The 27,148-nt window shown below is 41.9% G+C and overlaps 1 protein-coding gene and 1 pseudogene across 4 annotated transcripts in view; one reads left to right on the top strand and one right to left on the bottom strand.

The window, feature by feature from the left end:
• The first annotated feature begins 246 nt into the window (after window positions 1–246).
• Window positions 247–27,148, top strand: part of ADPGK (ADP dependent glucokinase) — a 47,318-nt gene continuing 20,416 nt past the window's right edge. For 2 of the 4 annotated variants that reach the window (XM_012451259.2, XM_012451258.2), the window contains exons 1-3: window positions 247–479; window positions 9,824–10,049; window positions 13,081–13,143. In XM_012451259.2, coding sequence (XP_012306682.2) covers window positions 247–479; window positions 9,824–10,049; window positions 13,081–13,143 — 522 coding nt within the window. Of the gene's footprint in view, window positions 480–505; window positions 693–9,811; window positions 10,050–13,080; window positions 13,144–27,148 lie in introns of those variants that run through there. The other 2 variants (XM_064382326.1, XM_064382323.1) reach the window with 2 other exon arrangements.
• Window positions 6,265–10,591, bottom strand: LOC135276962 (large ribosomal subunit protein eL21-like; annotated as a pseudogene).

The raw sequence follows: 27,148 nt of genomic DNA, 5'->3' as shown, positions 1-27,148 counted from the left end.
CGGACTGGGACAACTGCAGTTGTCCCATCTCCTCCGGGACCGCAACCCCGCAATGCCAAGACTAGGACTGAGGCGGAGCATCCGCACCCACTGCGTCGTGACGCCGCCTGTTGCCCCGCCCCTTCAGGCGGCTCGTGTCGCGCCCGTGTGACGTAGAGCTTGTGTCGACATCGGCGGGCGCCGAGCCCGGAAGAGGCGCGGACTAAGAAAGGAGTCGGCTCGCGCAGGTGCGGCGCCTTGGTCCCCATGGCGCTGTGGCGCGGCTCTGCGTACGCGGGTTTCCTGGCGCTGGCCGTGGGCTGCGTCTTCCTGCTGGAGCCAGAGCTGCCAGGCTCGGCGCTGCGCTCTTTCTGGAGCTCGCTGTGTCTGGGACCCGCGTCTGCGCCCCCGGGACCCGTCTCCCCCGAGGGCCGGTTGGCGGCCGCCTGGGACGCGCTTATCGTGCGGCCAGTACGGCGCTGGCGCCGCGTGGCAGTGGGGTGAGTGCCGGAGGGGCCTGGGTCTCTGAACCTCCGAGGTTTGCCTTGGAGGTCGGGCGGAGCCCGCGCAGAAACTGGGCTCCCCAGAGGTCCCCGGGAGGCGCTGCTGTCCGCGCTGGCCCCTTGGCGAGAAGCGTCGGACGTCTGAGTTGAACCGGTTCGTCACCGCTGCTCTTTCCACTCGGCTGGCCTCTGCGCCTTTCTCTCATCCCGGTAGGACCAGCCCTAATAGCTGCTTGCTAATCCCGGTTTGCCTGACACCTTTCTCCGAGCCTTCTTCCTCGTTTCAACTTTTAGCCCCTTCTCCTCTGGTGACTGCTGTTTTGCAATCAAAGATTGCACCTTACCCACTCTTCTTCCTCTTACTTCTGAACTTGAAAATGAGTGATCTCTGCCTTTACCCACTTTCTTTCGTAACGCCGTGTAGTCTAGAAACAGCGCCAGAATACTGCAACTCCGCTCTGATTTGCCTTTTTGAGTCTTCATTATCTACTCTCTGCAGGCTTCCACGCATTGAACACGCCCTTCTCCGTGAAACACTTTCCTTCCCGACTTCAGTGACATTGCATATTTAAGGTTCTTCAAATCACAGTGCCTCCTTTCTTTGTACTCTTCCTCGGGGATGTAATTATTCCCTTTATAGTGTTTGTGTTATAAACACTAACTTTAGTCCCTAAGTTCGATTTGCCTTTCTTGCTGTAACCTCGGAGTTATGTATAACCACCACACAGAAGCAGGCCCTGTACCATGTAGCCTACTACTTTCTCTGGAGTATTGGGGCCAGGAGGGGTAAAGTAAAGCAAACTTGTCCAGAAGATTTAACGACACAATTCATGTAATCTATCTAGCATGATGCCTGCTTTAAAAAGCATTCAATAGTAGCTATAATTTTTTTTCTTTTTTTAAATTTTTTATCATTGGACACAGGGTCTTTCCTTCCTCCCTCCCTCCCCTCCCCCCTTCTCTCTCTCTCTCTCTCTCTCTCTCTCTCTCTCTCTCTCTCTCTCTCTCTCTTTCTCTCTCTTTCTTGTCGCCTAGGCTAGAGTGCCATGGCGCAATCACTGCTTACTGCAGCCTCAACCTCCAGGGCTCAAGAGATCCTTCTGTCTCAGCCTCTGGAATAGCTAGGACAACAGGCAAGCACCACCATGCCCAGCCAATTTTTTTTTATTTTTTATTTTTTTTTAGTAGCGTCAAGGCCTTACTGCCCAGGCTGGTTTCGAACTCCTAAGCTCAAGTGAACCTCCCACCTGGGACTCCCAAAGTGCTGGGATTAAATTGTCCTTCCTGCATTATGCGCATTCAGCAGATATTCACCAACTACACGGTTAGTGTCAGATCTGTGCTAGGTTCTCAAGGTACAGAGATGGGTGAAGCAAGGTCCCTGCCTCACTTGTTGGAAACACATGTTATTGAATCAGTCTACTTGGGCTGCTAGAACAGAATACCACAAATTAGGTGGATTAAACAACAGAAATTTATTTTCTCGTGGATCTGGAGGCTGATAATTCAAGATCAAGGTGCTGGCAGGATTGGTTTCTGATGTGGCCTCTCTTCCTAGCTTGCAGGCAGCTGGCTTTTCACTGTTAGTCTGAGCATGCACACTCCTGGTGTCTCTTACTCCTATTATGTGGACACCAGGTCCTTATGGAATAGGGCTAACTCATATGACCTTATTTAACCTTCATTACTTCCTTAAAGGCCCCATGTCCAAATATAGTCACATTGGGAATTAAGGTTTCAACATATGAATGGGGGCAGGCCAGGGGAACGACCCACAGGACCAGGCACAAGCCTTAATTGCCTTTTACGACTTAGGAACTCTTCTACCAGAGTCACAGGTCCACCTGGTTATAAGGGAGGAGACATAGAACAAACCTTGATGGGAGGAGCATCAGTGTCACATTGTGAAAAGAACATGTGGAATGGGACATCTTATTGCGACCATCTTGGAAAATATATTCTATAGTGACTTTCGTGGGACAGACCCTAAAGAAAAAAGGAAATTTCTCCAAGCAAAAGTGGGAACAGGTCCACTTAGGCAAGAGAATCAAATGTGAAGAAGTACACGGTTTGGGAACAAGTCAGCCTGTTTTGGAGCAAGAATCATGGTAGAGGGTTGTAAAGAGATGATGCTGAGAATGAAGGGTTGGACCTGATTGTGAAGGGCCCATGTCAGGTTAGGTGATGGGGAAGCCATAAAGGTTTATAAGCAGTTAACTGATGGCAAGTTCTTTGTTGAGAATTGGTGGGAATGTGAAGGGTGGATTTTGAGCAGTGGTTCTAACCTGTTTCACTGCTTCTCATCATCTATTACCAAAAGAGGATTTGTAGCCCAAAGATGGGAATATAGGAGGGATGGGTGGGAGCAGGTGCAGTACTTGTATCAGAATCTCATTTTGAGGTTGTAGTTTGACTTCCCTAGAGACACACCCAAAATGCAATTTAATGTGATTCAGATGGAGAAATACCTTGAGACCCTAACACTGGTTTAAGAGGCCATTGTAGGGTTTGTGTAAAGGGAGAAAGGACCCTGAACCAGACTTGGTAATGATGTAGAAGAGGTGAGATTTGAAGATAACCTGAATAATAGGTTGGATGTGGTGGAGTAAAGAAAGGCAGTCAAAAACGACAGGTTTTTAATATTGGATATATTGTTTAGTTTTTGTTTTTTGAGACAGCATCTCACTCTGTTACCCAGGGTGGAATGTGCATTGGCATGGTCAAGCTCACTGCAGCCTTGACCTGTCACGCTCAGTGTCCCGAGTAGCTTGAACTACAGCATGTACCACCTCAACCAACTAATTTTTATATTTTTGGTAGGGACAGGATTTGCCAAGTTGCTCAGGCTGGTTTCGAACTACTGAGCTCAGGCCTTGGCCTCCCATCTTGGCCTCTGAAAGTGCTGGAATTACAGGTGTGAGCCACCTCATCCAGCCCAGTATTAAATATCTTATAGCGACTAATATGGTTAGGCTTTGTGTCGCCACCCAAATCTCATCTTGAATTGTAATCCCGATAATCTAATCAAGGGAGAGACCATGTGGGGGTAATTGAATCATGGGGGCGGTACCTCCGTGCTGTTCTTTTGATAGTGAGTGAATTCTCACGAGATCTGTTGGTTTTTATAAGGGGCTCTTCCCTGCTGTTTGCTTGGCGTCCCCTTCCTGACACCTTAGGAAGGTACTTTGCTTCTCCTTCACCTTCCATCATGACTGTAAGTTTCCTGAGGCCTCTCCAGCCATGCTGAACTGTGAGTCAGTTAAACTTCTTTCCTTTTTAAATTACCCTGTCTTGGGCAATTCTTTATAGCATTATGAAAACGGTTTTTAAATTACCCAGTCTTGGGCAATTGTTTATAGCATTATGAAAACGGACTAATATAACTTTATGAGGGAGGCAGATAAAATATATTGTCACCGAGTCTTCACACATTGATTTGCCCAAGATTTTGTAGCATCAAGTGCCAGAGGGGCAGTTGAAGCCTCGTCTTTCCCATTTCTGGTTCTATGTTCATGCCGTGTTGTTGCCATTAAGAGAGATGTAAGAAGAGTCAAGTTTGTGGAAGAAGACAGATTGGATTTCAGAGGAAGAGAAATGTACATACATTGTTGTGGGGTTTCTAATGAAGCTTCTCTGTCAGCTACTGAAAATGATGAGAAGCTGGTTTTTAGGAATATATTGAGAACGTGTAATTTCACTGAGAGCTAATAGAAAGGCTAGGACCAAACCTATCTGTTTATGGGGTGATGCTCACCCGTCTAGACATTTTCAGTGTCTTGCTTTAAGTATTAAGCTACATTAACTTAATGGGTGTAAAAGTAAGCAGTGGGAGGGGCTTAATATAAGCTAGAGTTGCAAATTTTGCAGACACTGGCACTTAGGTTGAAGCCAGAGACAGGATAGGATCACCCAGAAAGAGAAGAGGAGGAGAAGGTAAAAATGGTAAGTGTGGAATTCTGGGAGGCACCAGTATTTAAGGGGCTGGCAGAAAGGGGTCATAAAAGTAAAGGATAGGAGGAATTTTAAGGAGCTTCTAGGAAACTTCTCCTGCTTCTAAATCAGACGCTGGTGCCTATTGTTCATTGGTTTTAAAACGATGAAACCTGCCGGGCATGATGGCTCGTGCTTGTAATCCCAGGACTTTGGAAGGCTGAGGCGGGTGGATCACCTGAGACTGGGAGTTTGACACCAGCCTGACCAACATGGAGAAACCCTGTCTCTACTAAAAATAGAAAATTAGCCGGGCACGGTGGTATATTTCTGTAATCCCAGCTACTCGAGAGGCTGAGGCAGGAGAATCACTTGAACCTGGGGGGCAGAGTTTGCGGTGAGCCAAGACTGCGCCATTGCACCCCAGCCTGGGCAACAAGAGCAAAACTCCTCAAAAAAAAAAAAAAAATGGTGAAACCCTCATGTTAATATATTCATTGCCCCTGGAACTGGCTTCACTCTGACCCTTGAAACATATCTTGGTCTTCTCCCCTGTATGAATTCTCCATTCTACCTACATCATTCTTATTGTGTCCAAACACAAAGTAGTCCCTTTGTGTACAACTTTGTACATACTTCCTATGTGGGCTTCAGTATCAGATAAATCTGGGTTTGATTTCAGCTCCGCCTGTCTGTGGCCTTTGGAATGTTAGTTAATCCACAGCCTCACTTTTGTCAGCTGAAAGCAGTGATGACTAATGAGCGATCTTACAGCATTTTGCAAATAGGTGTGATGTATCTGAAAATGCCTGCCTAGCATGGGGTGCTTCTTAAAGACCAGCCACCTTTCTCTGCCTAGATGCAGGAGCTAAGGTTCAGCCCAGGGACAGTTGCCCAGCCTTTACCTCTGCTTTACAGTTCTGTTTTAACGATTATGATTCGCTCTTAAAACAGCTGATGCACATACTGTAAAGCTAGAGAAAATCTTAGAAAACATTTACAGGTGATGAAAAAGAAGGGAGGAGATAGGAAACATCGTCCTTGCCTTAGAGACAGTTACAGTCTAGAAGGGAGAACTATGCCCTCTTTGCCAGCGCCCCCCCAACTCCTTTTGGCATCCAGCATCTATTGTCTTGACCTATCTTCCAATTGTTTCGTCTGTGTTTTCTCCAAAATCACACTGTCATCCCTTACACACTTTTTACTGAAGTGTGAGATTATTTTTGTGTGTGTGTGGGGTGGGGGATGAGGTGGAGGATGAGTTGAAGGGCGTCTTGCTATATTGCCCAGGCTGATCTCAAACTCCTGACCTCAAGCAATCTCCACTGCCTCAGCCTCCCAAAGTGTTGGGATTACAGGCTTGAGCCACAGTGCTTGGTCTGGTTCATGTATTCAGACTCAATATTTGAATCATTAATCATTCAATAAAGATTTATTGCATAAACAAAAGGAATTCATTTTTTAAAAGCAAATAAAAAATATTTATTTGGTCTTTCCTCCTTTGTGTAGGATTAAAGCCCAGATAATTAAAAAATCCATGGACTCTAAGCATGACAGATCCCTACAGTAGTCTAACTTTCTCCTTATAAAATACACACAATCTTTCTTCGTGTACCATTTCAGTATCTAATAACCATCATTTTAGTGAAAATTTCCCCATTTATTAAGCTCAAATTTCAAGTGGTACTTCTAAGCCCGTTTCCTTAGGTAGAGAGAGATTATAGCTAGTAACCAGACTCTTGTACAAGTTCACACACACACACACACACATACACATATCTTTGTAAATACTGGAGATTATGAAGTGTGAGATTCTGTTTGCATGTCAGATGAGCATAATTTTGTCTTCTGTTTTTTTTTTTTTTTTTTTTTTTTTTACAGTCCAGAGGTCTTTTATTTTTTTTTAACACCTATTATGCCATGAATTCATAGGGAAGAGGTTCCAGCAGCTCAGGCTCCTTCCCATTGGTTCTCACAAAGTGTGCTGCTCTGGGTGGAGCAGGCTGGCGCTTCAGCTGAACCCAAGTACCTTTCTCTTTGGCTTCCTTTTTCTGATCATTTTCCTTCACACGTTTCAGGAAGCAATCTTGGCTCTTAGTGTGCTTGATGTGCTCAATACGCACATTAATTCTCTTGGCAAGAATCTTGCCCTTGTTTATTTACAACAATGCCAACAGCATGCTGGGTAACATTGTAGACTCTTCCAGTTTTGCCATGGTAACAACCCTTGTGGGGTATTCCTTTTTAAACAGTACGCATTCCCTTGATTCTTCAATATCACATTTCTTATAGATTCGCATATACATGGCCAAAGGACAGTTCCATGTTTTCTAAAAGGTCTAGAGAACATACATCGGGTGCCTCTCCTCTTTTCCTTTGTGTTTGTCATTTTGGCAAATTACTGGAAGATGGTGGTTCTGGCCGAAAAGTCTTCTGATTCTTTATGTGTCCCTTTATTTCCCCTTGATAATACAGCACCTTAGGTAATACACTTTTTACATTTTGGGGTGCTATTGAGTTGAGGTAAGTGCAGAGAAAGGTTCTTGCTCTGGTTAAATATTATCACATAGAAAGCACATGTGAAATACTTGTTTGGCATCTGACACGTAGTAGATGTTCAGTGTTTTTTGAGAAAGGGTCTTGCTCTCTCACCCAGGCTGAAGAGCAGTGGTGCCATCTTGGCTCACTGCAACCTCTGCCTCCCAGGCTCAAGCAATCCTCCTGCCTCAGCTTCCTGAGTAGCTGGGGCTACAGGTGTGCACCACCACACCTGGCTAATTTTTGTATTTTTTGTAGAGATGGGGGTCTTCCTATATTGCTCAGGCTAGTCTGGAACTCCTAGGCTCAAGGGACTCTTTGTCCTCTCAAAGTGCTGGGGTTACAAGCATGAGCCAACATGCTCTGCCTGTTTTTTTTTTTTTTAAATTATAAGAAGTCATTAAGTAAACCATGAACCAGTCTGAAAAACTGGTTATTTTCCCTTAATATTCCTTATGTGATTAGGTGAAGGATGGAAAATGTTTCGTGATAGTGATATTTTTTAACTCAAAATTAGTTCGGAATTATGGAACTGATTGAGTGCTATCTTGTGTTACAAAATATGCTGAACTTTGTTCCTTTTCTTTTTGTTCTTTTATAACTTTTGGAAACAGCTTTCCCCATTCTCATCTTTAAGGAGTCAGAGTGTTTAAAATCTCAGCAGGACTAGATATGGAGGGTGAGGTGTTTATAGTTTTTGAAGTAGTTATTTTCAAAGACAGGTTTCCCTCTGTTTTTGAACTTTTACTCTTGAGACTCGGGACCCAAATCCATTTGGATACAATTTTTTTTAGACTGGTCTGTCTGGAGGAATGGTATCCCTCCTTATCTAAGCCCTCACTGTCTGAAACTTAGGAGCCTACTGGGATTGAGAGCTAGAGATACTTCTATTCCTGATTCTGCCTACCAATCTAATGTTGCATTCATTAGAAATAAAGGGGCACCCTATCTGAGGTAGAATTGAGACCAGTTTGTAAGTTGTGTTTGGTTTCTTAACCTGTAAGGCTGTGAAACGAAAGGTATTTTAAACTTATCTTTAAACACCTGCCACGTGCATGTCCAGCATGGCCTCTCCTGTGTATGTCAGAGAAGTTCTGGCTTATATTTTCAGTCTTTCTTTACTGTAAGTCATCCCTCTTTTAAAGAGAAGGGCCAAATAATTAGAGTAGCTAGATGTTTTATGCACTGAAAGGCATAGTAACTCTTAGGTTATGCTTCTCCAGTTGACCAGAGTCATTATGTATGTCCTGAACAAGAAACTGAGTATTTAAATGCTGTTTGGTAGGCAAAACTTCTTTCAAAACATGAATCCCTAGGGGAAAAATTAATAAAAAGGACCCTTATAATGAGGATACAGTCCGTTTGTTCCTCTTCTTCATCCCAGTCTGATTCCTCTTCATTTTTGAAGGAAACTAGATGGGAAATGTAACTATGTATTTTACACCAAAATCTCATCTATTGGGACATTTTTATTAATGAGTTTACCTTCTGGTTTCAGAGTTGCTCAGAATTAAATTTGAAGCCCAGTCACCCGTGTCACTAGGGGCCATCTCAGTTGGCCGGCTGGGAGCTGCCTGTATGGTAATCCAGCCTCACTGGCCAGAATGACATCCCAATAGGCAGAGGCAGAAATAAAGATGACCGTGACAGGAGGAGGGGCAGGAAGACTTCATCTAGCTACCCTAATTATTTGAACCTTCTCTTTAAAAGAGGGATGACTTTTAGCAAAGAGCCCCTGAAAATATAAACCAGATCTTCTCCATGCACACATAGGAGAGGCCATGCTAGACAACCTTAGGACTAGTTGAGCATCCAAAATCCAAAATGCTCTGAAATCTAGAACTCTGGGGGCACTGACATGATGCCACTACTATATATTAAGTACTTCTTTGTGAAAATTCCACTCACACGGAAGTACTTAATACAAATTTTATTTCATGCACAAAATGATTTAAAACATAAAGTTACCTTCAGGCTATATGTATAAGGTGTATATGAAATGTAAATGAATTTTGTGTTTGGACTTGAGTTCCGTTCCCAAGATACCTCATTTTGTATATGTAAATATTCCAAAATCCAAAATCAGAAATACTTCTGATCTCAAGCACTTCAGATAAGGGATTCAACCTGTATACTTCATCATTTCCATCGAGACAACCAGAAGTGGCAGCTCTTTAACGTTCCTGGGTCAGTCCGACCAAGGGGTGAGTTGTTAGAATGCTGCAAGTGTGCCTAAGTCTGTAAATCACCACTAAACTCAAAGAGACAGAGTTTCAGCTGAGAGAACTCCGGCGTTTAGGAATTCATCCTGTGTTACCACCATCCTCATTTGTCTTTGGAGGGAAAATGTCTAATACCTAGCCTTTGACGGAAGCATGTATTTTGATCGCTCTGTACCAATCACTGTTCCTAAGTGTACGTTCGCTTATTTAATTTTTAACCATAGCTCTATGAGTTAAGTGCTCATATTATTGCCATTTTGTGTATGAGGAAACGAGGCACAGCAAAATTAGTGATTTGCCCAAGTCACACAGCCAGCATGAATCCAGTTTGGCTCTGCCAGCGTTTTCTCAGAAATGTTACATTTTTGTTACAGTAGCTTTGTTCTGAAATGGTAAGCACCTGTCTTTTCACTTTGTAACTAGTGTGAAAGTTTGCCAGACTATTGAAGTATCCTGTGTTCTGATCCTAATACATACATCCAGTTAAAGTAATTTTCCTCCTGCCATGTGCTAGTTCCAATTCAGGTTTCAGATCTACTTCCCCTGTTTTTTGGTTGAATACGGTTCTGAGAAACATTTTTTTGTTAAATGCAAAATAGCTACTCAGTGTTTCTGCTGTTTTCTTTCACACAGTTTTTTTCCTCTTTCCAGAGTCAATGCATGTGTTGATGTGGTGCTCTCAGGGGTGAAGCTCTTGCAGGCACTTGGCCTTAGTCCTGGGAATGGGAAAGATCACAGCGTTCTACATTCAAGGAATGATCTGGAAGAAGCCTTCATTCACTTCATGGGGAAGGGAGCAGCTGCTGAGCGCTTCTTCAGTGATAAGGAAACTTTTCATGACATTGCTCAGGTTGCGTCAGAATTCCCAGGAGCCCAGGTCTGTTTGGTTCAGCAATAGTAAATTAAGGGTGGGAAAAGATGCCTTTTTCCTGTGGTTCCTAGAAGCAAGCAAGCAACTTTTCATTCCAGTTTGAAAAGGAGAGGAGCAAAATCACCCCTGATTGAAACTGCTGGTCTAGTTGGTGGTTGTCAGATTCGAGCATGTATCAGAATCATTTGGAGAGGCTGTTGAAACACAGATTTCTGGGCCTACTCCCAGAGTTCTGATTGAGTAGATGTGGGATGGGACCCTGGAATTTACCTTTTCCGTGAGTTTTCTGGTTGATCTTCTAGGTCTGAGAACCTCATTTTGAGAACTACTGGTCTGCAGGGTAGAACCTGTTAGTTAGAGAGAACCTCAGTAGTTTCCAAGCTCACCTGGTGATTTTATACAAAGCCCTGCATGGTCCAGGCACTTCCTGGATGCTCACATGGAATAAGAGGCAGTGCTGGGGCTGGAGACCCAACCATGGCTCTTCCTACCTCACCCCGGTATGCCTGCTCCTTGTACCCCCATGCCCCTTGAGGCTGAGTTTTGGTTGTTTATCTCCCATGTCTTGCACCCCACCCCATTCTTCCTCCTCATTTAAACCTGCCATTGGCTGGGCACCCCATCTAGGTTGGTAGTTCTAGCCAGGGAAGCTCTTAATGCCATTTTTAATTGGCACCTTTCACAGGCAAACCTTTGTGACTGCTTTTATTTTGATGACTTAAGATTTTAGGCTGGGCACAGTGACTTAGGCCTGTAATCCCAGCACTTCGGGAGGCTGAGGCAAGTAGATTGCTTGAGCCCAGGAATTTGAGACCAGCCTGGGCAACATGGTGAAACCCTGTCTCTACAAAAAATAGAAACAATGAGCTGGGCATGGTGACATGTGCCTGAGGGAGGCTTACCTGAGGCCAGGAGGTCAAGGCTGCAGTGAACCATGATCATGCCACTGCACTCCAGTCTGGGCCACAGTGTGACCCTGTCTCAAAAAATTTAAAAAATAAAAAGTTTTTTGTCCTTGAAGGTGCCTATTTGAACATTAGAAATGGGCATAGGCATTAGCTGAGTTTCTAAAGGAGATAACAAGTCAAGATTTTAGTTACCATTTTGACAGCTGAGCTCAGTAGTGAGATTCTTGTCTCTTATGAGAGAATCTCCATGGTTCTAATATGAAGATGAGTCCACTGCTCAAAAGTCTTTATAATTATAGAATTTAAACCACAATTAAATTTAAACTATTTAATTTCTCTTCTGTCTTGATTCTGCCTTTGTTTCTTGATGAAAAAAACTTTTACAGCAACTTTAGCTTTGTGATGGTCCAAGTTATTTCTTAACATTGTAAAACCCCCTTTCACTAAGGGAGTGCCTTTTTGTACTTCTTTATAGTTTAAGGCAGGTTGACTGATAAACAACAGTTAATAACCATTATATGAAAATTCTGAAATCCGCTTTGTAGATATCTTATTTTCCCAAGATTTTTTTTTAGTAAATTCTAGCTATCATGGTTAAATAAAACATTAATTAAGGCTGACTTGTTAAAAGGCCAGATTTCAGCCTGCATATCACAAAAAGTTTTAAACTTGTCTCCTGAAAGCTGTTACTGTCCCACCTGAATTCAGAGGTTAGTCAGCACAAAATTGGGATGAGAGTGATGTCTGCCATCTAGAATTATTTACTATAAGCTTGTCCAAACTGCAACCCAGGACAGCTTTGAATGTGGCCCACACAAGTTCATAAACTTTCTTAAAACATTATGAGATTTATATCCCTCCCTCCTTTTTTTTAATAGCTCATTAGCTATCGTTATTGTTGTGTCTTATGGGTGATCCAATATAGTTCTTCCAGTGTGGCCCAGGGCAGCCAAAAGATTGGACACCTCTGGTTTAGTCTATGCCTCTGCATGGGCTGAGGACTAGGAAGGTGGGATAGTAGCATTCAACCCAGGCAACACCATTGATGAGGCTTTTCAGCTTTTGTAATAGAACAGTAACCTTATCTCCTGTGTGTCAGATTTCTGGCACATGGATCCATCCTTAGTCAGCAACGTGGAACACCAGCCCTGAATCTGTTCTCCAGGTCCTCAGCTGAGAGATGTGGTGTTTAAGGGAAAATACTGTCCTATATTAGGGCCCATTATCTTTAGAATTTACTCCCAGGAAAACCTTTATATTTCCCAACACATCAGTGTGTTTCTTCATTTCTCAAAATTTAGCAACAAACATCTACTGAACACTTAAGAAAACAGTCCCTGCCCTGAAAGAGCTAGTCTTGTGTCCAGACGATAGTAGCCCAAGGGGACAAGAGCCATGTTAGAGGTTTGTTCAAGTTATAAGGGGTAGGAAGAGATCTGTAATCTTACCTGGTGAGGGCAGTGTGAAGACTCAGTTGTCAGTGGGGAAAGGGTAACAGAGAAGGCATTACATAAGAGGTGACACTGCAGCTGATTGTTGGAAAGTGATCAGGGGTTTGTCTAGTATATGAGAAGGGGAGGGTGTCCTAATGGAAGGAAACAGCATGTGCCAAAGGCAGAGAGATAGAGGAAGGCTGACTTGGAGAGCTGTAAGCAGCAGGATGTGGAAGGGAAGGGCAGGAGATGCAGGTGGTAAGGAACGCATGGGTTAGATAAAGCCCGTATGTGCCTCACTCGAGTTAGATTTTAGTTCATTATAGTATCTAGTGAATGATTCTTCACAGGATAGTGACATTTTTCTTCGTTTTAGAAGACTACAATGTAGAAGATAAGCCAAGCCCTGTCCACACTTCATGTTTCCTATGTCTGTTCTGGCTGCTTGTAAGCTCAGAGCTGAATTTGATCTATAGTTAAAGCAATCAGACTAATTTTCATGGTTGTTGTATTTATTTTCTTCAGCTTATAACTCACTTTCTGTGTTTCATTAACTTAATTTGTATCCTTTGATGTAAAATCATCTCAAAATGTTTTTGGAAAAATGGACTGTAAATTTTTAAAATAAATAATTATTAAACTTGGGTGATGTGGTTGTATTAAAATACTGTCTAAAAGCCTTGAACTCTCTTACAGCACTATGTAGGAGGAAATGCAGCTTTAATTGGACAGAAATTTGCAGCCAACTCAGATTTAAAGGTAGGTCAAAATTTCAGATTAAAAACCTGTGCCTTTCACTAGTGTTTGAATAATTTTAGGAGCAAGAATGGTTTTCTGTTCTTTGATTCAACTTGCTATGTACCTGCTATGTACCAGACCCTGGGTCTTTTGTTAGGAAGCAGTAATAATAGGAGGTCAGTAGTAACTGATACTTCCTGAGTGTTTACTATGTGCCTGACATTGTCTTTAGTGCTTTGCATAGATTATCTAATCCTTGCAACAACCCTGTCAGGCTAGTTGGTACTGCCGTTGTTCTTCCTTTCTGCCTGAGGAAACTTGATTAAGAGAGAGGTTCACAACTGATGTAATGGAACGAGGAATTTAACCCAGGCAGTCTGACCCAATAACCCATGTTCTTAGGTACCATATCATGTAATAGGAGCATGTGGGCCTTGAGACTGATGGTTATACAAGCAGTGAGAGTAAACAGAGTTGGCCATGTTGGTGAGCCTGGATCCAGAGTGCCAAAAAATAAAAGCCATTAGATGACAGTCTGTAGGGGAGTGTCTTCAAGACTTAAATTGTTTGGTGTAAGTAGAATTAAAATTATTGCCATGTTCACAATAACACCTGAATAAAAAGTTTTTCCTGCTGTGAGTACAATAGGCCTGAGTGGGGAGGCCAGCAAGAAAGTTATCACTGTTGTGCTGTAAAATGATTAAGGTTTGGATTAGAGCAGCCAGAAAGGAGACAGGTATATATCTAAAACCTACCACGGTGGCTTGACTAGACCATACGTGGGGAACAAAGAAGAGATTTAATGAAGATGATTCCTGAGTAAATCTTGGTCAGTGCAGAATGGTTGTGACTGCTAACAGTAGGGAATGGACTATGAACAGTCTTCTGGTTTTGCGGGACCAGTATAAAAATAGAAATGTGGGTCCAAGTGGTGGAACCAAAACCCAGAGATGAACTCAGTAATATGGATAGGTCATCAGCAATTTCAGGGAAAAATTCATATGGAGCCATGCTATTTACCTGGTGGTAGATGTGCTTTCAATTTTGAGAGGATATTAAAATGTGAACATTCATATTTTAATAGGAATTAAGTTCTCATGAAATATTAGAGTAGAAAATAGACTTTTAAGAAAGAATAAGAAAATATAGACTTTTTGCAATCATTATGTTTATAAATAGTAATTAACTCCCAAATAGAGAAGATTATAAATTCCAGGGCTGACCTTGGGAAATATTACCAGCTAATGGGTAGAATAAAAGGAGATTGATCATAAGCCCTTTAGAGAGAGGCCAGGCTATTCCCATCAGAATCCCAGGAGTTTTCATGGGTTTCTAAGAGGCCAGCCTCCTGATCCTGAGAAATAATTCTGGCCTCTGGGAAGACAATGCCCTGGAAGTCATGGCTGAGTACAAGATTGACCTTTCAGTATTGACCTCCCCTAGGACCAGCATTTGCTCTTGGTCTCTGGAGAAGCTGGTCTTGGTACCAGTCTGATTGGAAGGCATTTTAATAAAACAAGTCCAGCCTTGGTAGGAGATTGAGGAAAGAAAAGTATTCTATTACTCAATCATCCCAACAATCTTATGATTTCAAAGATAAAGATAAAGAGGTCTAGAGAGGCTAAGTGAGGTGCCCAGGGTCACCTGGCTAATAAATGATGGAGCCAGGATTCAAGTGTCAGGCTCTGCCTTTGCTTCACCACTCAGTATGCACTCTCAAAGAGACTCAGTTTAACTTGCTGAAATGCTTCTCAGTGTGGCCTGAGAGATCATCTGAGAACTACAGAGATTAAGAACTAGGCATTTTCCAGAGGTGGTAATCTTAGCTAGCACTTCCTTCTACATTTTTTTTTTTTTTGAGACGGAGTTTCACTCTTGTTACCCAGGCTAGAGTGCAATGGCGCGATCTCCGCTCACTGCAACCTCCGCCTCCTGGGTTCAGGCAATTCTCCTGCCTCAGCCTCCTGAGTAGCTGGGATTACAGACATGCGCCACCGTGCCCAGCTAATTTTTTGTATTTTTAGTAGAGACGGGGTTTCACCATGTTGACCAGAATGGTCTCGATCTCTTGACCTCGTGATCCACCCTCCTCGGCCTCCCAAAGTGCTGGGATTATAGGCGTGAGCCACCGCGCCCGGCCCAGTTTTTTTTTTTTTTTTAACCACATATCAGGCAGTGTTTTAAGTTAGGTGCTTTATAGATATATGAACTTATTTAAATCTTCACAGGGCCCTATAAGGGAAGTCCTTTTATTATCCCCATTTTGCAGATAGGAAAAATGAGGCATGGAGAAGTTAAAACTGGTGAAAATCACATGCCTAGTAATGGGTAGAGCTGGGAATTGAACCCAAGTAGTCAAGCTCCAGAGTCCATTCTCCTAATAGCCATGCTATATTGTATCTCAGAAATAGATGCTGGTGAATATAGTAAAGGCAGTTTTAATGGAATGATAGAATAAAAGCCAAATTTCAGGAGAGGAACCGTGCCTTTAAAAAATATACTTGTGGAATTTAGCCAAGAATTAGGAATAGCTATTTTATTTTGTCAAATGCTGCTTTTGTTAAATTCTGCATTTACTGAGGTTATTGTGTGGTTTTTGTTTTTTAGTTTGATGTATGGTAATTATATTAACTTTCACATATTAAACCAACCTTGCCTTTCCTGGACAAAGCTTACTTTGTTCTGATATATTCATTATCGTTTTCATATATTCAATATACTAAAATTTTGTTTAAAATTTTTACATCAATGTCCATGAAGAATATTGGTCTTTATTTTTCTTTTCTTGTAATGTCTGTGGTTTTGCTGTCAGGGCAATGCTGGCCTTATAGAATGAGTTGGAAAGTGTTTCCTCTTCTTCAATTTTTTTTTTTTTTTTTTGAGACAGGTTCTGGCTTTGTCACCCAGGCTGGAGTGCAGTGGCATGATCTCGGCTCACTGCAACCTCTGCCTCCTGGGCTCAAGCCATCCTCCCACCTCAGCCAAGGTCCTGAGTATCTAGGACTACAGACACATGTCACCACAGCCAGCTAATTATTTTGTATTTTTGGCAGAGTTGGGGTTTCACCATGTTGGCCAAGCTGGTCTCAATTCTTGAGCTCAAGCAATCCGTCTGCCTCAGCCTCCCCAAAGTGCTGGGATTACAGGTGTGAGCCACTGCAGTGGGCTTCTCCTCAATTTTTTTTTTTTTTTTTTTTGAGACAGAGTCTTGCTCTGCCCAGACTGGAATGCAGTGGCATGATCTCAGTTCACTGCAGTGTCCATCTCTCAGGTTTAAGTGATTCTTGTGCCTCAGCCTTCCAAATAGCTGGGACTACAGGCATTCGCCACCATGCCCAGCTAATGTTTGTATTTTTTTAGTAGAGAAGGGGTTTCACTGTGTTGGCCAAGCTGATCTTGAACTCCTGACCTCAAGTGATCCCCCTGCCTCAGCCTCCCAAAGTGCTGGGATTCATCCACCACTCCTGGCCCTCTCTTTAATTTTTAAAACAGAGTTTGTGTCGAATTGGTACTGTGCCTTCCTTAAATGTTTATAGAATTTAAGCCTTCTAGTGAAACCTTCTAGGCCCAGGGTTTTCTATGTAGGAAGGTTTTAAATAACTTTGATATCTTTAATAGATATAGGGAAATCCAGATTTTCCTTTTTTCTTTTTTTCTGAAAATTCAAAAAACCAGATTCCTTTTTTTTAAAATGAGATTTAGTAGTTTATATCTTTCTAGGAATTTGTCCGTTTCTGCTAAGTTGTTGGATTTATTGGCATAAAGTTAATTATGGTATTCTATGATTCCTTTAAGATCTCTACAATCTGTAATGATGTTTTCCTTCTCATTCCTGATATTGGTCATTTGTATCTTTTTTTTTCCTGATCAGTTTGGCTAGAGGTTTATAAATTTTGTTGCTCTTTTTAATAAGTAATGAGCTTTTGGTTAATTGATTTTTCTCTAGTTTTCTATTTCATTGAATTTTGCTTGCTTCAGATTTAACTTGCTCTTCTTTTTCTAATTTCTTAAGGTAAGAAGCTACAGTCATTGATTTGAGATCTTCCTGTTTTCTCATATAGGGATTTAGTGCTATAAATTTCCTCTTAAGAACTGCTTTAGCTACATCCCAAAGATTTTGATACATTATTTTTATTTTCATTCAGTTCAGAATGCTTACTCATTTCCCTTTGTTTTATTGAGATGTGCCATTTAATAGCTATTCATGGACTATTTAGAGGTATGTTATTTAGTTTCTAAATATTTGGGGATTTTCCAGATGTCTTTCTGTTACTGATTTCAAATTTTTTTTTTTTTTTTTTTACTTTTCTCTCTTTATTTCATGGCCAATGTGATACTATGTTACTGATTTCTATTTCAGTTCCACTATGGTCAGAAAATATGCTTTCTATGACATGAATTCTACTAAGTTTTTGAGATATTTTTATGCCCCAGAATATGGTCTATCTTGGTGAGGTTCTGTGTATACTTGAAAGCTTCAGGAATATACATGAGCCTTTCTGTTGTTGGGTGAAGTGTTCTATAAATGTCAATTAGGTAAAGTTGGCTGATAGTGTTGTTCAAGTCTTCTGTATTCTTACTGATTTTTGTGTGTCTGATCTATTAATATTATTAAGAGGGATGTTGACATCTCCAATTATAATTGTGGACACTTGTCTATTTCCCTTGTAGTTCTGTAAGTTTTTGCTTTATGTATTTTGAAACTATGTTATTAGGTACATAAAAGTTTAGGATTGTTATATCTCTTTCATGAAAATTTCTTTATCATTACTAGGAATAATTAAAATCATTTCATAATATTCTTTGCCCTGAAATCTATTTTGATTGACATAGCCTTTCCAGCTTTTATTTGATTAGTATAGGCATGGTATATCTTTTTCCATCCTTGTGCTTTTAATCTATTTGCATCTTTTTACTTAAAGTGTATTTTTTTATTTTATCTTTACTTTTTAAAATTTACTTTACTTTAGGTGCATACTATATCTGGCATTTCTCCCCATGTTATCCCTCCCCACCCCCCCACCCCCTGCTGTCTCTCCTCTACCCCCACCAACTACCCCCAGTGTGTGATGCTCCTCTCCCAGAGTCCACATGTTCTCGTTGCTCAACACTCACCTATGAGTGAGAACATTCAGTGTTTGGCTTTCTGTTCTTGTGTCAGTTTGCTGAGAATAATGGTTTCCAGATTCATCAAAGTCCCTACGAAGGACACAAACTCATCATTTTTTATGGTTGCATAGTATTCCACGGTGTATATGTACCACATTTTCTTTGTCCAGTCTGTCATTGATGGGCATTTGGGTTGGTTCCAGGTCTTTGCTATTGTACACAGGGCCACAATGAACATACGTGTGCATGTGTCTATAGTAGAAGGATTTATAGTTCTTTGGGTATATACCCAGTAATGGGATTGCTGGGTCAAATGGAATTTCTATATCTAGATCCTTGAGAAATTGCCACACTGTCTTCCACAATGGTTGAACTAATTTACACTCCACCAACTGTGTAACAGTGTTCCTATTTCTCCACATCCTCTCTAGCATCTGTTGTCTCCAGATTTTTTAATGATCACCATTCTAACTGGCATGAGATATCTCAGTGTGTTTTTGATTTACATTTCTCTAATGACCAGTGATGATGAGCATTTTTTTCATGTTTCTTGGCCTCATATATGTCTTCTTTTGAAAAGTGTCTGTTCAGATCCTTCACCCACTTTTTCATGGGGTTGTTTTCTTCTTGTATATCTGTTTTAGTTCTTTGTAGATTCTGGATATTAGCCCTTTGTCAGACAGGTAGATTGCAAAAATTTTTTCCCATTCTTTTGGTTGCCAATTCACTCTAATGATGGTTTCTTTTGCTGTACAGAAGCTCTGGAGTTTAATTAGATCTCATTTGTCTATCTTGGCTTTATTGCCATTGCTTTTGGTGTTTTAGTCATGAAGTCCTTGCCTATGCCTATGTCCTGGATGGTTTTGCCTACGTTTTCTTCTAGTATTTTTATGATGTTAGGTTTTATGTTTAAATCTTTTATTCATCTGGAGTTAATTTTAGTGTAAGGTGACAGGTAGGGGTCCAATTTCTGCTTTCTGCACATTGCTAGGCAGTTTTCCCAACAACATTTATTAAACATGGAGTCCTTTCCCCATTGCTTGTTTTTGCCAGGTTTGTCAAAGATCAGATGGTTGTAGATGTGTGGTGTTTCTTCTGGGGTCTCTCTTCTGTTCCATTGGTCTATGTCTCTGTTTTGATACCAGTACCATGCTGTTTTGATTACTGTAGCTTTGTAGTATAGTTTGAAGTCCGGCAGTGTGATGCCTTCGGCTTTGTTCTTTTTGCTTAGGATTGTCTTGGCTACGCGGGGTCTTTTGTGATTCCATATGAAGTTTAAAGTGTTTTTTTCCAGTTTTGTGAAGAAGATCATTGGTAGCTTGATGGGGATAGCGTTGAATCTGTAGATTACTTTGGGCAGTATGGCCATTTTCACGATATTGATTCTTCCTAACCATGAGCATGGAATGTTTTTCCATCTGTTTGTGTCCTCTCTTATTTCATTGAGCAGTGGTTTGTAGGTTCTCCTTGCAGAGGTCCTTTACATCCTTTGTTAGTTGTATTCCTAGGTATTTTATTCTCCTTGTGTAGCAATTGTGAATGGGAGTTCGCTCTTGATTTGCTCTCTGTTTGTCTGTTATTGGTATATAGGAATGCTCGTGATTTCCGCACATTGATTTTGTATCCTGAGACTTTGCTGAAGTTTCTTATCAGTTTGAGATTTTGGGCTGAGATGATGGGGTCTTCTAGATATACAATCATGTCATCTGCAAATAGAGACAGTTTGACTTCCTCCTTTCCTAATTGAATATCCTTTATTTCTTTTTCTTTTCTGATTGCTCTGACTGGAACTTCCAATACCATGTTGAATAGGTGTGGTGAGACAGGGCATCCTTGTCTAGTGCCTGATTTCAAAGGGAATTCTTCCAGCTTTTGCCTGTTCAGTATGATATTGGCTGTAGGTTTGTCATATATAGCTTTTATCATTTTATGATATGTTCCGTCAATACCTAGTTTATTGAGAGTTTTTAGCATGAATGGCTGTTGAATTTTGTCAAAGGCCTTCTCTGCATCTATTGAGATAATCATGTGGTTTTTGGCTTTGGTTCCATTTATGTGATGGATTACATTAATGGATTGTGTATGTTGAACCAGCCTTGCATCGCCACGATGAAGCCTTCTTGGTCATGATGGATAAGCTTCTTGATGTGCTGTTGCAGTCTTTTTGCCAGTATTTTATTGAAGATTTTTGCGTCGATGTTCATCATGGTTATTGGCCTGAAGTTTTCTTTTTTAGTTGAGTCTCTGCCTGGTTTTGGTATCAGGATGATGTTGGTCTCATAAAGTGAGTTAGGGAGGATTCCCTCCTTTTGTATTGTTTGATACAGTTTCAGAAGGAATGGAACTAGCTCCTCTTTGTACATCTGGTAGAATTCGGCTGTGAACCCATCTGGACCTGGACTTTTTTCGGTTGGTAGGCTATTGATTGCTGCCTCTACTTCAGCCCTTGTTATTGGTCTATTCAGGGTTTTAACTTCCTCCTGGTTTAGTCTTGGTAGAGTACAAGTGTCTAGGAATTTATCCATTTCTTCCTGGTTTACTGGTTTATGTGAGTAGAGCTGTTTGTAGTAATCTCTGATGGTAGTTTGTATTTCTATGGGATCAGTGGTGATATCCCCTTTATCGTTTTTTATTGCATCTATTTGATTCTTCTCCCTTATGTTTTTTATTAATCTGGCTAGTGGTCTGTCTATTTTGTTGATCTTTTTGAAAACCAGCTCCTGGATTTATTGATTTTTTTTTTTTTTTTTGAAGGGTTTTTTGTGTCTCTGTCTCCTCCAGTTCTGCTCTGATCTTAGTTATTTCTTGTCTTCTGCTAGCTTTTGAGATTTTTTGCTCTTGCTTCTCTAGCTCTTTCAATTTTGACGATAGGGTGTTGATTTTAGATCTTTCCTCTCTTCTCTGGTGGCATTTATTTCTATAAATTTCCCTCTCGACACTGCTTTAAAGGTGTCCCAGAGATTCTGGTAAGTTGTGTCTTCATTCTGGTTGGTTTTGAAGAACATCTTTATTTCTGCCTTCATTTCATTGTTTATCCAGTCGACACTCAGAAGCAAGTTGTTCAGTTTCCAAGTGGTTGTGCGGTTTGAGTGTGTTTCTTGATCCTGAGTTCTAGTCTCATTGCGCTGTGGTCTGATAGACTGTTTGTTATGATTTCTGTTCTTTTGCATTTGCTGAGGAGTGATTTGCTTCCAATGATGTGGTCAATTTTAGAGTAAGTGCAATGTGGTGCTGAGAAAAATGTATATTCTGTGGATTTGGGGTGGAGCGTTCTGTATATGTCTGTTAGGTCCACCTGGTCCAGCTCTGCATTCAAGTCTTGGATATCCTTGTTAACTTTCTTTCTCATTGATCTGTCTAATATTGACAGTGGAGTGTTGAAGTCTCCCACTATTATTGTGTGGGAGTCTAAATCTCGTTTTAGGTCGTTAAGAACTTGCTTTATATATCTGGGTGCTCCTGTGTTGGGAGTGTATATATTTAGGACAGTTAGCTCTTCCTGTCGGATTGATCTTTTTACCATTATGTAGTGTCCTTCTTTGTCTCTTTTGATCTTTGTTGGTTTGAAGTCCATTTTATCAGAGACTAGGATTGCAACCCCTGCTTTTTTTTGTTCTCTATTTGCTTGGTAAATCTTCTTCCATCCCTTTATTTTGAGTCTATGTGTGTCTTTGTATGTGAGATGGGTTTCCTGAATACAGCACACCAGTGGGTCTTCACTTTTTATCCAGTTTGCTAGTCTGTGTCTTTTGGGGCATTTAGGCCGTTTACATTCAATGTTAATATTGTTACGTGTGAATTTGATCCTGCCATTTTGTTACTGGCTGGTTTTCTTTCCCATTCGTTGACTCATTTTCTTCATTGCATTTTTGGTCTTTGCCCCCCACTAGTTTGCTTTTGCAGTGACTAGTACTTGTTCCTTTTCATAAGTTTCTTTCAGGAGCTCCTGTAGGGCAGGTCTGGTGGTGACAGAATCTCTCAGTAATTGCTTGTCTGTAAAGGATTTTATTTCTCCTTCACTTATGAAGCTTAGTTTGGCTGGATATGAGATTCTGGGTTGAAAGTTCTTTTCTTTAAGGATGTTGAATATTGGCCCCCACTCTCTTCTGGCTTTAAGGTTTCTGCCAAGAGATCTGCTGTGAGTCTGATTGACTTCCCTCTGTGGGTGACCTGACCTTTCTCTCTGGCTGCCCTTAGCATTTTTTCCCTTTATTTCAACCCTGGTGAATCTGACAATTATGTGCCTTGGGGTTGCTCTTCTTGAGGAATATCTTTGTGGAGTTCTCTGTATTTCTTGAATTTGAATTTTGGACTGCCTTGCTAGGCTTGGGAATTTCTCCTGGATAATATCCTGGAGCGTCTTTTCCAGCTTGGATTCATTCTCCCCATCATATTCAGGTACACCGATCAAGCATAGGTTAGGTCTTTTCACATAATCCTGTATTTCTTGGAGGTATAGGTTAGGTCTTTTCACATAATTCCATATTTCTTGGAGGCTTTGTTCATTTCTTTTTACTCTTTTTTTCTCATCTTGCCTTCTTCTTTTATTTCATTGAGTTGATCTTCAATCTCTGATATCCTTTCTTCTGCTTGATCAATTCAGCTATTTTTTTTTTTTTTTTGAGACGTAGTCTTGCTCTGTTGCCAGGCTGGAGTGCAATGGCGCAATCTCGGCTCACTGCAACCTCCACCTCCTGGATTCAAGCGATTCTTCCACCTCAGCCTCCCGAGTAGCTGGGACCACAGGCACGTGCCACCATGCCCGGCTATTTTTTGTATTTTTAGTAGAGACGGGGTTTCACCATGTTGGCCAGGATGGTCTCGATCTCTTGACCTCGTGATCCGCCTGCCTCAGCCTCCCAAAGTGCTGGGATTACAGGCGTGAGCCACCGTGCCCGGCCTCAATTCGGCTATTAAAACTCGTGTTTGCTTCGTGTAGTTCTCGTGCTGTGTTTTTTCAACTCCATCAAGTTGTTTATGTTCTCTAAGCTGATTATTCTAGTTAGCATTTCGTCTAACCTTTTCTCAAGGTTTTTGGTTTCTTTGCATTGAGTTAGAACGTGTTCCTTTAGCTCAGAAAAGTTTGTTATTATCCACCTTCTGAAGCCTGTTTCTGTCAATTCGTCGCACTCCTTCTCGGTCAAGTTGTGATCCTGTGTTGTTGAGGAGTTGTGATCTCTTGAAGGAGAAGAGGTGTTCTGGTCTTTGGTTTCATCTTTTTTGTGCTGGTTTTTTCTCATCTTTGTAGATTTACCTGGCTGTGGTGTCAGAGAGCTGCTTGATGAGGTCGCTTGTCTGCCTGTGGAGGCGCTACTGGGTTTCTAGGGACTCCTTCAGGTTACTAGGGAAGCTTCCTGTGTCTTTTTTATTTATACTGGGAGATTAGGCCCGCCTCTTCCACTGACCTGTAGGGGCTGCCGGGATGTCAAGAACGCAGTCCCGTTGCTACGTAGGCTTCCTGTGTTTTTTCTTTTTTTTTTGAGACGGAGTTTCGCTCTTGTTACCCAGGCTGGAGTGCAATGGCGCGATCTCTGCTCACCGCAACCTCTGCCTCCTGGGTTCAGGCAATTCTCCTGCCTCAGCCTCCTGAGTAGCTGGGATTACAGGCATGTGCCACCATGCCCAGCTAATTTTTTGTATTTTTAGTAGAGACAAGGTTTCACCATGTTGACCAGGATGGTCTCAATCTCTTGACCTCGTGATCCACCCGCCTCGGCCTCCCAAAGTGCTGGGATTACAGGCGTGAGCCACCGTGCCCGGCTGTGTTTTTTTCTTAAAATGTGTAGCCCAGTCCCACCCCTCTAGTGGTGGGTTGTGCCCTTCCTCCACTGGGCTGGATCATTCAGGGTTCATCTCAGACTGTGGCACTGGCTGCACAACCCACTGGAGTCAGAGCTTCAGCCCTCCGGGGTTTGTAGGGGAGGGTAGGGACCCACCCAGCCACACCTGGCTGTCTCCTCCTTTCAGCTTCCTTTCTCTCCCATCATGGGGTAAGGGCCTGCCCAGCTACTCCCGCTTACAGCTGTCTCTCTCTCCTGGAGGTGGGAGGGGGCGATAGCTCGGTCCGCCGGCTCTTATTCAACTCCACGCTTGTAATTCCCCAGTGCTTGACTGGCAAACGTGCCCTGTTCTGTGTATTGCTGAGGCTTTGGGGGAAGCACTGTATCTGGATCGGAGTGCCAGAGGGGGAGCCTCTGACTCGCCAGTCAGATGCACTTTCTGGGTGAAGCAGCACCCCTCCCCACCTCGGTCTGCCCTGAGTGGGTTTTGCTCACCATCAGACCAGACCTGTTGAAATGTACCTGGTACCTCGGTTGGAGCTAGGAGATCTCTAGATTTCTGCGTCTCTCTCGCTGGGTGTTGTGCGCTGGAGTTGTGTCTAATCGGCCATCTTGGATCTTTTATTTTTTAATTATTATTTTTTTGAGCGAGACAAGTCTCGCTCTTGTCTCCAGGCTGGGGTGCAGTGGCACAATCTCAGCTCACTGCAACCTCCGCCTCCCAGGTTCAAGCAATTCTCCTGCCTTGGCCTCCTGAGTAGCTGGGATTACAGGCATGCGCCACCATGCCCAACTAATTTTTGTATTTTTAGTAGAGACGGGGTTTCACCATGTCGGCCAGGATGGTCTCGATCTCTTGACCTTGTAATCTGCCTGCCCCAGCCTCCCAAAGTGCTGGGGTTACAGGCATGAGCCATTGTGCTGGGCCTAAAGTGTATTTTTTATAGACAGCATGTAGTTGGGTTTCTAATCCACTTTTATAATCTCTGCCTTTTAATTGGACTGTCTGGACCGTTTACATCTAATGTAATTATTGATATATCAGGTTAGGTTTAAATCTGACATCTTGCTATTTGTTTGCTATTTATCCCATCTCTATCTTTTTTCCTCTTTTTCTGTACTTTTTTGGATTATTTTCTATAATTTCATTTTACCTTCTCTGACTTATTAGCTATAATTCTTTTTTTTTCTTGTTTAGTGCTTGTATTAGGGTTTGTACTGTACATCTTTAGCTTATCACAGTCTTTCTTTCTTTTTTTGAAACGGAGTCTCACTCTGTCACCCAGCCTACAGTGCAGTGGCACAATCTCAGCTCACTGCAACCTCCACTTCCTGGGTTCAAGCGATTCTTCTGTCTCGGCCTCCCAAGGAGATGGGATTATAGGCATTACAGGCATTACTCATTTATTGTAAAATAAAAGATAAAACTGAAAATAAAAGAAGAAAACTCATTGCTAAATGAAGACAGAGTCCGAAAAAGGATTTAATGCCCAGGTCTGGCTCATCAAAACATAATCTAGTATTTGCCACCAGGGCTGTAACCCAGTAGTCTGAAATTTAAAAAGCAATTAGAGTACGTCACAGGTGCACAGTCAAATTGTCATGTCCCAGTGAACAACAAACATTTTGGGGTAAAAACTGACCTCCTCAAAACATCTAACAACTGTCTTTTTTATTTCTTCACCAAAAAGTAGTCGTCCCCTCTTAACCACAGAACATGCATTCCAAGACCCCCAGTAGATGTCTGAAATGGCAGATAGTATCAAACCCTACAAATGCTATGCCTTTTCCTCTACATACATACCTATGATAAAGTTTAATTTTTTTTATTTTTTTATTCTTTGAGACAGTGTCTTGCTCTGTCACCCAGGCTGGAGTGCAGTGGCGTGATCTAGGCTCATTGCAACCTCTGTCTTCCAGATTCAAGCAATTCTCCTGCCTCAGCCTCCTGAGTAGCTGGGATTACAGGCACACGCCACCATGCCTGGTTAATTTTTGTGTTTTTAGTAGAGATGGAATTTCACTATATTGGCCAGGCTGGTCTGTAACTCCTGACCTTGTGATCTGGCCTCCCAAAGTGCTGGGATTACAGGCGTGAGCTACCACGCCCGGCTCACAGTCTACTTTCAATTGATGTACCACCATGTATACTGTAAGAACTTTATAACTGTGTACAGGCATACCTCAGAGATACTGCATGTTTGGTTCTGGACCACTGCAATAAAATAAATACTGCAATGAAATGAATCACATGAATTTTTTTTGTTTCCCAATGCAATAAAAGTTACGTTTACACTATACTATAATCAAGTAAGTATGCGCAATCCTATTATGTCTAAAAAAACAGTGTACACAGTTTTAGAGTACTTTCTTGCTAAAAATGTTAACAATCAATCTGAGCTCTCAGACAGTGGTAATCTTTTTGCTGGCAGAGCGTTTTGCCTTGATGTTGATGGCTGATCAGGGTGGTGGCTGAAGGTTGGGGTGGCTGTGGCAGTTTCTAAAAATACGACAACAAGGAAGTTTGCCACATCAGTTAACGCTTCCTTTCACGAACTATTTCTCTGTAGCATGTGATGCTGTTTGATAGCATTTTACCCATAGTGGAACTTCATTCAAAATTGGAATCAAGCCAGGTACAGTGGCTCACACCTGTAATCAGCACTTTGGGAGAATGAGGCAGGAGGATCACTTGAGGCCAGGAGTTCGAGACCAGTCTGGCCAATATAGCAAGACCCCATCTCTTAAAAAAGAAATTTTTTTTTATTTAGCTGGGCATGGTAGCTTGTCCTTATAGTCTCAGCTACTTGGGAAGCTGAGGCAGGAAGATCTCTTAAGCCTAGGAGTTTGAGGCTACTGTGAGCTATGATACCACTGCACTCCAGCTTAGGTGATAGAGTGAATTCCTATCTCTAAAAATGAAAAATTTAAAAAAAAATTTTTTTTTATTGCATTTTAGGTTTTGGGGTACATGTGAAAACATACAAGGTTGTTGCATAGGTGCATACGTGGCAGTGTGATTTGCTGCCTTCCTCCCCTTCACCTATATCTGGCATTTCTCCCCATGCTATCCCTCCCCAACTCCCCACTCCCCCGCTGTCCCCCCGACTCCCCCCCAACAGACCCCCGTGTATAGT

This window comes from Aotus nancymaae, unplaced genomic scaffold, assembly GCF_030222135.1.
Source record: "Aotus nancymaae isolate 86718 unplaced genomic scaffold, 86718_ANA_hifiasm-v0.15.2.pri h1tg000003l, whole genome shotgun sequence".
Lineage (NCBI taxonomy): Eukaryota > Metazoa > Chordata > Mammalia > Primates > Aotidae > Aotus > Aotus nancymaae.
The sequence above is the reverse complement of the archived record's forward strand: the minus strand, read 5'-3'. Positions and strand labels throughout refer to the sequence as shown.